At 40.0% G+C, this 12,596-nt stretch overlaps 1 protein-coding gene across 1 annotated transcript in view; it reads left to right on the top strand.

Annotated features, from left to right (window-relative positions):
* The window catches only part of LOC103600859 (plastin-2), a gene marked incomplete at its 3' end in the record, with an annotated part of 44,929 nt that extends 32,500 nt beyond the window's left edge, over window positions 1-12,429 (top strand). Inside the window, exons 12-16 of the mRNA XM_008585194.1 lie at window positions 778-892; window positions 1,779-1,912; window positions 8,815-8,938; window positions 11,661-11,789; window positions 12,281-12,429. Of these exons, the coding sequence (XP_008583416.1) occupies window positions 778-892; window positions 1,779-1,912; window positions 8,815-8,938; window positions 11,661-11,789; window positions 12,281-12,429 (651 nt within the window). The remainder of the gene's footprint in view (window positions 1-777; window positions 893-1,778; window positions 1,913-8,814; window positions 8,939-11,660; window positions 11,790-12,280) is intronic.
* Window positions 12,430-12,596: the final 167 nt, after the last annotated feature.

Here is a 12,596-nt window from a genome sequence, read left to right as displayed (position 1 = left end):
AAAAAAAAGAATATTGGGAACTTGGGCCGGCCGGTGGCACACTGGAGAGTGCGCCGCTTGGGAGTGCGGCGGCGCTCTTGCCGAGGGTTCGGATCCCATGTGGAGACCGGTTCCCGCTCACTGGTGGAGCGCGGTGCAGATGCAACACCGAGGGTTGCGATCCCGTTACCAGTCAGTAAAAAAGACAAAAAGGAAAAAAAAAAGAATATTGGGAACTCATCCTTCGTGTGAGATGTAGCGACCTCAAAAGAGTCACGGGATTTCAAATATCGCTCTGGTGTGCGTTCTTTTCATAAAATGTGTTTACCTTCATGAAAAGGAAAAAAATGCCAAACTGAGCTTCACATGTTGTATGTTCAGCTGAGAAACTCACCTCCATACACCAGCCTCGCTCTGCGTTTAATACAAAAATCATACCTCAGCAAAGTGACAAATTTACTGTATGTCATAAGCCTATGATCCGTTCACAAGAAGGCGAAACACTGAATGTTAAGTTTGTGATTAAGCCTCTCCTATATCATTTGTTAAAGCCATATTTCTTTTCCTGGAGGCAGCATTTCTTAGCTGAAGGGCTATAACTAGTTACACCTGGAGAGAGTAAGTTCCCAGTTTCTCTGAATTGCAGTTTCTTTACCTCTGGAAATGGAGCTACTCCTACCAATTTTACAGGGTGGTTGTGATCTTCCATGAACTAATATGTACAGAAGAGCCTGGCTCACCATAGGCCCTGAATAAATGTCAGCTATCTGAGAAATCTTTTGTGTTTGTTTTGTTTAGTGACTTATCAGATGCCCTGGTCATCTTCCAGCTCTATGAAAAGATTAAAGTCCCTGTTGACTGGAACAGAGTAAACAAACCACCATACCCCAAACTGGGAGGCAATATGAAGAAGGTAACCAGTGACTATTCTGATTTTTCAGTAGGCAGGTGAAGTCATAAGCCTGCAAGAGCACGCTGTGAACACTCTGACGGCGGCCAGACTTAGATAAGTAATGTTGATCCAGGGATTAAATTATAGCACAGCAATCAGAAACCTGAATAGTTTTATTAAAGCGAGTTCATTATTTCAGTTGATTACTTATTTATAATTCCATGTTGGATGTCTTTAAACATTATCATGTAAAAATTCGAATTAAGATAATTAGAGCAAGCAGAGCCACAGGGATTTTTCCCCCAGCAGGATCCTTATTCTAATTTTCTAAAGAATTGGAGCTTTGTACTGACAGTTTGACTTGTACAAATAGTTTGTCTACTGTCAACACAGGGGGAACATTGTTTTGTAACAACAAGGTTGGCACAGCTATCTCTCACCATTTCTTGTCTCTGTGACTCTTAATGACCCATACACAGCCACAGGAATATTTGTCCCACATGTCCATCCACTATGTGTGCATAGAATGGAGAATCTAAATTTTCCATGTCAATCTCCACGAATTCAGCTATTTTAGAAATATAACAGAGAGCTAACTAAGGATGGCTTTCTATTTATGTAATGTGATACAGCCATGAAAATATTTATAATAATAAATTCATTTTGGTTTTGCACTTGAGTACACTTTGAATATTTTTGATAAAAGTGAGGGGTTCTATTTAAGAAAAGATAGAAAATGTTTGAACTAATTTAGAATCCTGCAATTGCAGAACCAGTTGAGACTTGAGAGATCATGCAATTCAATCTGACCTTGTTTATTTGATTTTGTATCTTTATTTTTCTTACCTGGTGTTTATTATAATCAAGATGATGACATTAAATTGTTTTTCATCCTGCTCATTCATAGCTTGAGAATTGTAACTATGCAGTGGAATTGGGGAAGAATCAAGCTAAGTTTTCCCTGGTTGGCATTGGTGGACAAGATCTCAATGAAGGAAACCGAACTCTGACATTGGCCTTGATTTGGCAGCTAATGAGAAGGTAATATGACTCATGGGAATGACTTTTTATTGAATGGATTATTTACCTAGAATAACATTAGCAAATTTTTAACAGTGTGATTTAATCCAGTAAAACTGTGTTTTAAGCTAAACTTCATAACCAAAGAAGCACTTCCAAAGTAACGTTCCTTTCTCTGAAATCTACTTTTCTGACATTAATGTAACTACCACATCTTCCTCTTGATTAGTGGTTAGCACGGCATGTCTTTTTTTATGCTTTTACTTTTAACTGATTTGTGTAAATAACAGTCAATTACCTTTTTAAAAGATTTTTAGGGCTGGCCCGGTGGCACACTGGAGAGTGCGCCGCTTGGGAGCACGGCTGCACTCCCGCCGAGGGTTCGGATCCCATGTGGAGACCGGTTCCCGCTCACTGGCTGAGCGCAGTGCGGGTGCAACACCAAGGGTTGCAATCCCGTTGCCGGTCCCCGGTACGGGCGCGACACTGAGGGTTGCGATCCCGTTACCGGTTAGTAAAAAAGACAAAAAGGAAAAAAAAAAAAGATAAAAAGATTTTTAAAATATGGGGGAAATAATGCTATATTTACCAACATTTTTACCATTTCTGGTGCTCTTTCGTCCATTGTATACAGATTTCCATCTGGTATCACTTTCCTCCTATCTGAAATATTTCTAATTGTGCATGTCTGCTGGTGATAAATTATTCCAGCTACTGCATGTCTGAACAAGTCTGTTGTATTTTCATTTTTGAAAGATATTTTTTCTTAGTGTAGAATTCTGGGTTGACAGTTTTTCTTTCAGCAACTTATATATAACTTTCACTGTTTTCTGGCCTGTTATTGTTCCCAACAATAAATCTGTTGTCTTTCTTATCTTTTTTCCTCTGTATCTAATATCTCTTTTTTTCTCTAGCTGCTTTTAAGATTCTCTTTATCACTGGTTTTAAGCAATTTGATTATGATGTACATTGTTTATTGTGCTTAAGTTTTGTTGAACTTCTTGGACCTGTGGGTTTATACTTTCCACCAAATTTGGAAAACTTTTAGCTTTTGTTTCTTCAAATATGTCTTCTGTACCCCCCCACCCCTATTTTGGGGGGACTGTAAGTGCATGTATATTTGGTCATTTGAAGTTGTCCCTGAGCTCACTGACCCTCTATTCACTTATTTTCTTTAAGTTTCATTTTTTTCTATGTTTTATTTTAGATAATTATTATTTAGATAATTATCTTTTTAAATAAGGCAATATATTGCCTTGTCTTCAAGTTCACTAATCTCTCTTTTTTCATGATGTCTAATGTTCCATTAGCCCCATACAGTCTATATTATTTTTCATCTCATCATTATAGTCTCCATGTCTAGAAATTTTGAGTCTTTTGCATATCTCCCATATCTCTCCTTTCCTCTACCTTCTTGAACATGTAGAACGTAATTATAATAACTGTTATTTCTAGGTCTGTTTTTACTAATTTATTTATATCTTCATTATGAGTCATATTTTCTGGCTTTTTTGCATGCTGCTAATTTTTTATTGTATGCCAGATGTTGTGAATTTTACTTTGCTGGATACTGGTATTTCTGGATTCCTTTAAATATTCTTGAATTTTGTCCTGGGATGGAGTTAAGTTACTTAAATACAATTTGATCTGTTTAAGGCTTACTTTTTTTTAATTTTTAATTTTTTAAATTAATTTTTTATTAGCACTTGCATTGTTACAATCATACTTATTCTTCATGCCCCTTATCAAATCTCTCCACTGCACCCTTCCCCAACCCTCCCCCCTTTAATAACCATAGATTTGTTCTCTCCATGTGATATATTAACTGTTCCTCTGCTGGTTTGTTGAATAGATTTTTTTTTTTTTTTTTTTTTTTTTTTTGCAGCTGGCTGGTATGGGATCGAAGCCAGTGACCTTGGGGTTATAAAGCTGTGCTTTAATCAGCCAAGCTAACCAGTCAGCCTTGAGGCTTCCTTTTAAGCTTAGTCTGGATCTCATTTTGCCTCTTACTACTGAAATAATACTCTTCTGAGTATTCTAGGCACCTTGGCCTTCTTGAGTTTTCAACCCTGTCCCTTCAACTCAGGGCTATGACCATGCTCTGTTTGGGGCTTTCTCTCCCTGCTCCACAGCCCAGAAACTCTCTCCATGCTGGGACAATCTCAGGGCTCACCTTGTTTGTTTTACTTTCATCAGGGATCACTGTCCCATGCTTTCTGTTGACAGTGTCTGAACAACATTGTCTTAATGTTTTTCATTGTGTTTTAGGTGTTTAAATCTGGTCCCTGTTACTCCATCCTGGCTAGGAGCAGAAGATATTTTAATAGAAAACTTAAAAAGAGAACTTCAGATACTTTTTGGAGCTTAATATAAACTTGATTAGTGTGAGAACTCTAGGGTGATATTAGTTAAACAATAATAGAATATAATGACATACAAATAGAAAATACATTGTAAAAAACATAAACAACTTTTAGTACAATAGCACGAATCTGAGAAGAATTTTAGATAGCAAATCTATAAGTACAAAATAGTTTACTTTTAAGTGCGCCACTCTTTTCTCCTATACCAATAGCTTGACCAGGCAGAAATCTTACAGTCCTCAATTAGAACCTATGTTAGTGTGACTTCATTCGTTTTTCTACCTGGAAGGAAGCCCCAGAATCCACATGTCACATTACACTACATTTAACAAGGTAATGGCAAAGACAAGGTTTGTAGTGTCCCTAGACACTTCAGCTTTAGTCCCAAGCCACTGTCTGCAGATCCTAATATTCACGACTGGTTCTCAATGTAATTATGTCAGTGTTTACAGTTGAGGTAGGATAATCGGAGGTGACTACAATAGATTTTACTACTTGACTCACATTTGCTTTACTTAGAGCTCCACTACCCATTTCTAAACTGGAGTCTCTTTAATGATGGAAGGCAGATGTCAAAAGGCTCCTCTGGCACAGAAAACTCCAGAGCTAAAGAATCTTTAACTCCGTTTTTTATTTTATTGCATGTATCTAGAACATCACTGAAAGTTCCCAAGGGCCATTCTCACCAGTATATTTCTAGAAACTATTTCTAAACTATCTTTATTGTCTTTCACATGTGTTTTTAATTCTTAAAAGATTGGCTTTTAGTACTGATTGCTTTAAAAACCAAAGCAAAAATCACCTTAGCTGTAACAGTTAAATTGACTCATGGGTTTCAATATGAAATAATCTTTGATATATTCTAAGTTAATAATAACAAAACTCAGGCCAACTCTCTTCTGTGTTGAATTTTGTAATATCTTAAAATCACCTTGTTATATGGTCTTTGCTCTGGAAGTTTTGTAAAAATGTGACCCAAAGCCCTACTTTTTGGCTGGTAAATATATGATAAGGTCTCCTGTGCTGCTGCTGCCTCCACCCGATCAATCAGCCATACTTCTAATGAGTGTTTACCACCCAAGCCTTGTACATATAAGAAAGTGGACAGAGAAATACATTACTGTTGAAGGAGAAGAAATGACTGATGATTATGTAAATGGTACCAGAAGGGATTTCTTTTAATTTTTTTGCTCTGAGAGCCACACATAACAGATCTATTAAATTTACAGCCAGTTCTAGCTGGAATTTATTTTCATTGGATTGCACAAATGTGCTAATTTGGTCATTTATCTGGACAATAAATGGCGTGTCATTTTTCCCCCTAAGAACAAATGAGAGCTGTGTGTTTAAATCTTCTTTCCCCTTCATAGCCTGGAAGTCGGTCTCAGATGGGAAAGCTGGCAACCAGAGTGTGTATAAATTTCAGTACAAAAGCCTGAAACAGGCAGGCCGCCTGGCAATGATAGTTACATTCAAGCGAATGAACAAAGAGTCAGAGGCAGGTGAATGAGCGATCTCCCCTCAAATCCAACAGGCTATAGAGGGTGAAGTCCGGATGGGTCCTTGAAAAACAAAACACCGAGAATTGTCCCTCTGTGCCAAATGTTAAATAAATAAGGTGTCAGAAGACCAGAGGGCAAGCAAGTAATAACCACACCCCCTCCAGCGCCCTCATCAGTCCTCCTCTGTTGGGTGAGGAACTGGCTAAAGCTGGGCTAATCTGCTGTTTCATTGAGACAAAGAGCTTTTCAGCGCAGCACATTCTGCAAACACCGTTAATATCAAGATCTTGTCTGAGTGTTCCATTTAGTAGCACAGTTGCCCCTAAACACGCTGATGATACAGAGTGATTATCTCACAAGGGAAAATCTAGGTAGACAAGCCAGATGAGCTGTTGTTTTAAATTTTGAATCTGCAAATAGATGAGTGATTGCTTAGTGGACTCTCTAGAGTTGAGGCTCCCACCTAATTCTATCCTTTCTTCCCTTTGTTTTTTTGTGTTTAGAAGTGGCTATTTGATTCCATTTCAGACCTGTGCATCTCACTTGAAGTGGCAGAAAGACTGCTTTGTGTTCAGCAGAACTCTGTGCCACCATGAGAGACTGTTCTTAAATCCCAGGATGCAATAAGCTGCCTCCACAATTTTCTACCTACCCCTCTATAAGTTTTCCTGTTCCTTGGTGGCTTTTCTTACGTTTGCAGACAGACTCTTATATAAAGGTGGGCTTCCCCTTTGTGCCATTTAGTTCTCTAGCTCAAGAGGTAGGTGGAAAACACTACTGCTGTTTACCAGAGCATGTCCACAAAGCTGGGCTGGAACTCTTGACGAAGGGAAGTGAGAATTGAGTCCTGAGACAAGGCAAGCTGCTGGAAGATTATATTTCGTTTGTTCCATCACTTTATATACAGACAGGACCTAATGAAGCCAGTTCTAACTCACCATTTCTTATGAAGAAATTTATTAGGTGGAAATTCTTAAATGTTATGGTAAATGCTAATAACTTTATATACATGCTAACTACCAGGAAACAAGAAGCCAGTTGTGCCATAAAATTTAATCTTTATGAATAGATCAAAAGTAGGATCTTTCACAAACTAGGAATATTTTGAAAATCTACCTGGGACTTATCCCATTTGTACTCATTATTCGTTAGCATTTTGGCTTCATTTCTGGGCTCAAACTAAACATTTCTAATCTTTACTGTCTTCTTGCTTTCCCTGGGAGAAAATCACTCTCATTTGTACTCATTATTCGTTAGCATTTTGGCTTCATTTCTGGGCTCAAACTAAACATTTCTCATCTTTACTGTCTTCTTGCTTTCCCTGGGAGAAAATCACTCTTCGATTTCACCCCCAACTCTACAGTTTCATTTACTAGTTTCCCAGCAGTACCAGGCACTGTGCTAACCTCTGAAAATACCCTGATGAGCAGGGTGCACAGACCCTGCCCAAAGGGACATGGTGGACATCAACTCCATCAAAAGTTCTGGGTAACAGGTTTGAAGCAAGTGTAGCAGTAATGGTGAATACACTGCATGGGTCCAAAAAGTGATGCTTGAGCTGAGAATTGTTCAAAGGATTGGAAGTTCACTTGAAGGAAGGGCATCCCAGGCAGAGCATGACTGAGTCCTGGGAGAAGGATGCAGGATGATGCATGGTATGGATGGGGAGCTGCTGATGGTTCCGTGCAGTTGAGAGAGAGAGAGAGAGAGAGAGAGAGAGAGTGTGTGTGTGTGTGTGTGTGTGTGTGTGTGTGCATGTGTGGATGTGTGCTGGAGATGGACAAGGAAGACAGAAGGGAAGGAGGAAATTGGAGATGCATTGACAAAGCACACTAGAGCCAAATCGGGAAGAGCCTCACGTGCCACACTAAAGAGTTTAGCCTGTATTCTTCAGGCCATAGTCACTTTAAATGACATCACCAGAACTGTACTTTGAAAAGGAAATTTTGTGAGGAGGAAAAACAGAATAAAGAGGCACCAGTTGATCTGAGGGAGATTTGGGAGGTGTCATTGAGAAGATGTCACTACCAGTTTGGTAAATGTGATTTTTTTGGTAAAGAAAAGTTACAGAACAGTTTTCCTCCCCATCTATAATGATGGGAAGGTGCTTTTACCTAGAGGAGGCAGGACATGGCTCTTGTTTCAGGAATTAAACTTGAAAACCATGAGGAAAATCGTGGGAGAATTGTGCTTTCTATAGAAGCACTAACTGAAGAAAGGTACCCAGTGGATGGCGTGAGCAAGATTCTGGGGCACCCAGGTGGAGGGCGACCTCATTCAGGTCAACCCTTCCGGAAGAGATACAGTGGCAGGACTCTTGAGTTTCGGTCTGAGAAGCCACACTGTAATCCTAGCCCTGGAGGTCTTTCATGTGTCATCTGACCCAGTCCTGCAAACCTGAGCCATGAGGTCAACAAACTTGCCTGTTGCTCAGCTGCTTTCCCTTCCTCCCTGTAGCTTTAGGGCATGGTGATTCTTCTCTGCTCCATGGCACTGTAAGAGTTTGAAGCGTCTTCTTAATAAATGTTTTCTTCCAAAAAACCAATTCTCGTAACAGTATGTATCCAAGGCAGTGCTAACCCTCGGACTAGATTACCTTTGTTGGAATAGTCCTAACGTTTCTACTCATATGACATAAGAAAGAAACTCTTTTCTGTCTTTCTTTTTCATGTTGGCTACTCGGACTTTTCTAATATGAAGTTCTTCCTTGATTTTGATGGTTCCTGTAAGAAAAATGTCACTGGTTGGAATCCTGTGCTTCATTCTCTTTTCCTTGTGTTTCTTCTCTCCTGCTTTCTCTTCCTGCCCAGAGTAAGACAGTGCTTAGAAGGAAGGATTTGCTTTGCATTCATTTCAACAACCATAAAGTTACATTTTAAGTTATTCTAAAAGGAACTAGTGTTATTATATGTTCTTTTTTTCCCTCCAATGTAATGATGTCCAGACTATCTTGTGTGATATCTCTAGAAAGAAAAGAAAATTCCTACCTTTGGCTACTTTTTGTTCAGTTGAATTCTTTAGCTACTTTTTTCCAGAATTCATTCTTGATTTTGTTCAGGTACACACTGAATATCCTCGAAGAAATTGGTGGTGGGCAGAAGGTCAATGATGACATTATTGTCAACTGGGTGAATGAAACATTGAAGGAAGCAGGGAAAAGTTCATCCATCTCTAGTTTCAAGGTAAGCTTCCTCCTCTCCTGCTGGAGGCCACCTGAGCCGTATGCTTATCTTTATTGTTTTCATTATATTTTAAAGAGACCTTTGATGTTAGGTATTTAATGCTTCTCCTTCCATTTTGATTTTATGTAAATGACCTGTTATTACATCTATGTTCATTGGCCATTTTACTGACAAATTTCTTATCACTTTCTTCCATAATAGTTCATTTTAAAAACTCATCATTTTTTACACATCATTTTAGGCATTGTTCTTTCAAAGTAACATAAAGTATAATAATATTTTTTAAATGTGCACACCTCCATGGTTCAGATTTTTAACATTGTAATGGTGAGATATAAAATTCTACAAGATCTCCCATGTTTTTCCAAAAAAAAAAAAGCAGTTGTGTACTTGTATCCAAATCCCATTTTTATTAATAACCACAGTATACTTTATTAAATTTCTTAACTCATGTTTCATATTAGCTGGATTCTTCCTCAAGGGACCTGTGGCGTTTGATCATATTACCATAATGTCTGTGCTGTCTTAACTATATTTTTCTAGTATAAAGGTCAGAACTGGGGGGAGAGACCCCTTCAGGGTCAGTGAGGCCGTCTGTCATAATATCAATCCTCTGCTTCAAAATCAAGAGAGAATGCAAATCTCCTCCCAGCAGAAAGAGCAGGAGATAAGGGGGGGTAGGGCTGTGCCAGGCGTGCTCACCCGCCGTGAGCTCGTCACAGGTGGCGGTCACCTCTGCCCACCTCCAGCTTACCGTGCAGTCTGGAGAGCCGAGCAGAGTTAGGAGTGGACGCTGGTAATTAAATTGAGCAGGTTCCTTCAGAAAGAGATTTGGGAAAGCAGCAAGGAAAAGCAAAGTCAAAAGGAGCTCTGAGCACCAGGGGCTTCTAGATCATAATGGCTCCGTTCACACCCTGGGACACTGTGGAGCCGGCTTTACTGCTCCCTCATTCTATAGGTGAGGACATCGAAGCTCAGGTAACTTCCTGAGATCACGGCTCTAACTGCAGGGGATGGCCCATAAGTGGGGGGGTGCCTTTTACTTGTGGGGTGAGGTTGCAGAACAGAATATATCTACAGGTCACTTAGCCAGTAGATGAGGTGACCAGTTACACACAGGCCAGGTGTGCTTCTCTTTGTAAAACAGCTGCCACTGCAGCCTGTGACATTCCGCTGCATCTTCTGGGGTGTTCTTATGGGGGCCAGGTTTGGCAAGCCATGGTGGAGCTCACTCTTAGGAATGTTTGACAATTCTTTTGCTCCTTGTGACACTCTGGGCTCCTGTCTCCTCCTGTCTTCTCACTAAGTCATTACCAAATTAAGTGAATAGAGCCACACGGTGAACTTAAAGGAAATGTCAGATGAGCTCCACATTCCTGATTAACCATTTTGGAAATAACCGCAGTCCCTTCCTCATCTCCATCTGCCACCATTTGCTGGTCGTGTCCGTGCCTGTCGGCACCGCCACAGGACTGTGGGCAGGATGCAGGAACGAAGGCGACATGCATATCTTTCCATCTTGTTTCCTTGTGCTTTTTCACCAAAAAGTTCCGTGGAGATAGAGGCCAAGGCTATTGGTAGAAATTAGGTTGTGATTCTATATTAATTTGGGGGTAGTTCTTTTATTACCCAGAAGTAAATAAAAATGAACCCATTATATTTTTGAAAACTACTATTCTACCTGTTCAGGAAGAGCAGTGCTAGAGAAACCAGCACCTGGCAGGGGTCCTGTGTCCTGTTCCTTGCTTAGAATTTATTCTGATTTGGATCCAAAAAGTTTGAGGTGCTTGGACATCACTGTGCTTGGATTGTGACACACAGTTGTGCTCACAGGTCCCCAGGACTGAGATCTCCTAGTGAGGCAGGAGCTCGGAGAACAGACAGTGCAGAGTTTTGCACATTCACACCTTAGGAGCATTCGTGGCTCTAGGTGTGAACATCAAAATGTTTACAAACGTCAAAGAAGGAACCCAGGATTTTAAGTTGGAATTTGAAATTTCAATCTCAGCTCCACCACTTTCCAGCGAGTCACTTACCATCAGGAACTCCCTGCACTCATCTGTAAATTAAAATTAGATCCTACACCTAAGGTTTATGGTAACAATTAAGTGAGACTACCTGGGACAATGCTGGGCAAACGTGAGGCACTAACAAATATTAGTTATCATCATTGCTTTGAGTCACATGATTGCTGTTACGGTTTCCCTGGGCAATGACAGTTCTCTTCCCCTTAGATCTCCAAGAAAGGGGCAGCTACTGAAGCTTTTGTCCTACTGTGCCCTCATCACTATCCCTGTCATTCACTTCTGGGATGTCCCCTATACAGGAAGCAGGGTTTCTCCTAATATCTTTAGTCTCTCCTTTCTGATGGTTTCTTTTTAGAATTATTAGAATTAAAGGCCATCCTCTACTATACTACTGTATTACTGGTAGCTAAAAGACATATTATATCTTGACCTTTATGTTTTTCTCTAGTTGTGCTAACTTCCTTCCATTCATTGAGAATGACTCCCTGCTGTTGACAGACAGTGGGCTTTCTAGGAAGTTACTGGTGCCCCTACAGAAACTACAGCTGATTTGAGACACTGTGTGGAATACTGTGGAATGTCCCAGACCAGGCTGTACATATCTCATGTTTAAAAGGAAAGAATCACCCACTTCCCTTGAGCTTAATGGAAGTAACTTTGAGCCATGTTGGAAAACCCTCTGTTTCTGTGTGCAGGACCCAAGGATTAGCACAAGTCTGCCCGTCCTGGATCTCATTGATGCCATTCAACCAGGTTCTATTAACTATGACCTTCTGAAGACAGAAAACCTGGATGATGAAGAGAAACTCAACAATGCAAAGTATGTAAAGAGACCTGAGATCAGGTGGGAGGGACCCAACCGGCAACTAGACAGTTGCACAGTCTAATGCTCATGCCTTTGTGCAAACACTTTATTTTTTATACAGGAAGCAGGGTTTCTCCTAATATCTTTAGTCTCTCCTTTCTGATGGTTTCTTTTTAAAATTATTCCATCCTCTACTATACTACTGTATTACTGGTAGCTAAAAGACATATTATATCTTGACCTTTATGTTTTTCTCTAGTTGTGCTAACTTCCTTCCATTCATTGTTTGAGAATGACTCCCTGCTGTTGACAGACAACGGGCTTTCTAGGAAGTTACTGGTGCCCCTACAGAAACTACAGCTGATTTGAGACACTGTGTGGAATACTGTGGCATTTCGCAGACCAGGCTGTACATATCTCATGTTTAAGAGGAAAGAATCACCCACTTCCCTTGAGCTTAATGGAAGTAACTTTGAGCCATGTTGGAAAACCCTCTGTTTCTGTGTGCAGGACCCAAGGATTAGCACAAGTCTGCCTGTTCTGGATCTCATTGATGCCATTCAACCAGGTTCTATTAATTATGACCTTCTGAAGACAGAAAACCTGGACGATGAAGAGAAACTCAACAATGCAAAGTATGTAAAGAGACCTGAGATCAGGTGGGAGGGACCTGACCGGCAACTAGACAGTTGCACAGTCTAATGCTCATGCCTTTGTGCAAACACTTTATTTTCACCATTCATGCTTTTTTTTCTCATGACTTCTTGTAGTCTCATCCTCATTATTATAGATATGGTGCAAGAGCATTTTAAGGCTCCTATTATTA

This window comes from Galeopterus variegatus, unplaced genomic scaffold (assembly GCF_000696425.1).
Source record: "Galeopterus variegatus unplaced genomic scaffold, G_variegatus-3.0.2 Scaffold3487, whole genome shotgun sequence".
Classification (NCBI taxonomy): domain Eukaryota; kingdom Metazoa; phylum Chordata; class Mammalia; order Dermoptera; family Cynocephalidae; genus Galeopterus; species Galeopterus variegatus.
Note: the sequence above shows the minus strand (reverse complement) of the source record. Positions and strands in the feature narration are given on the sequence as shown.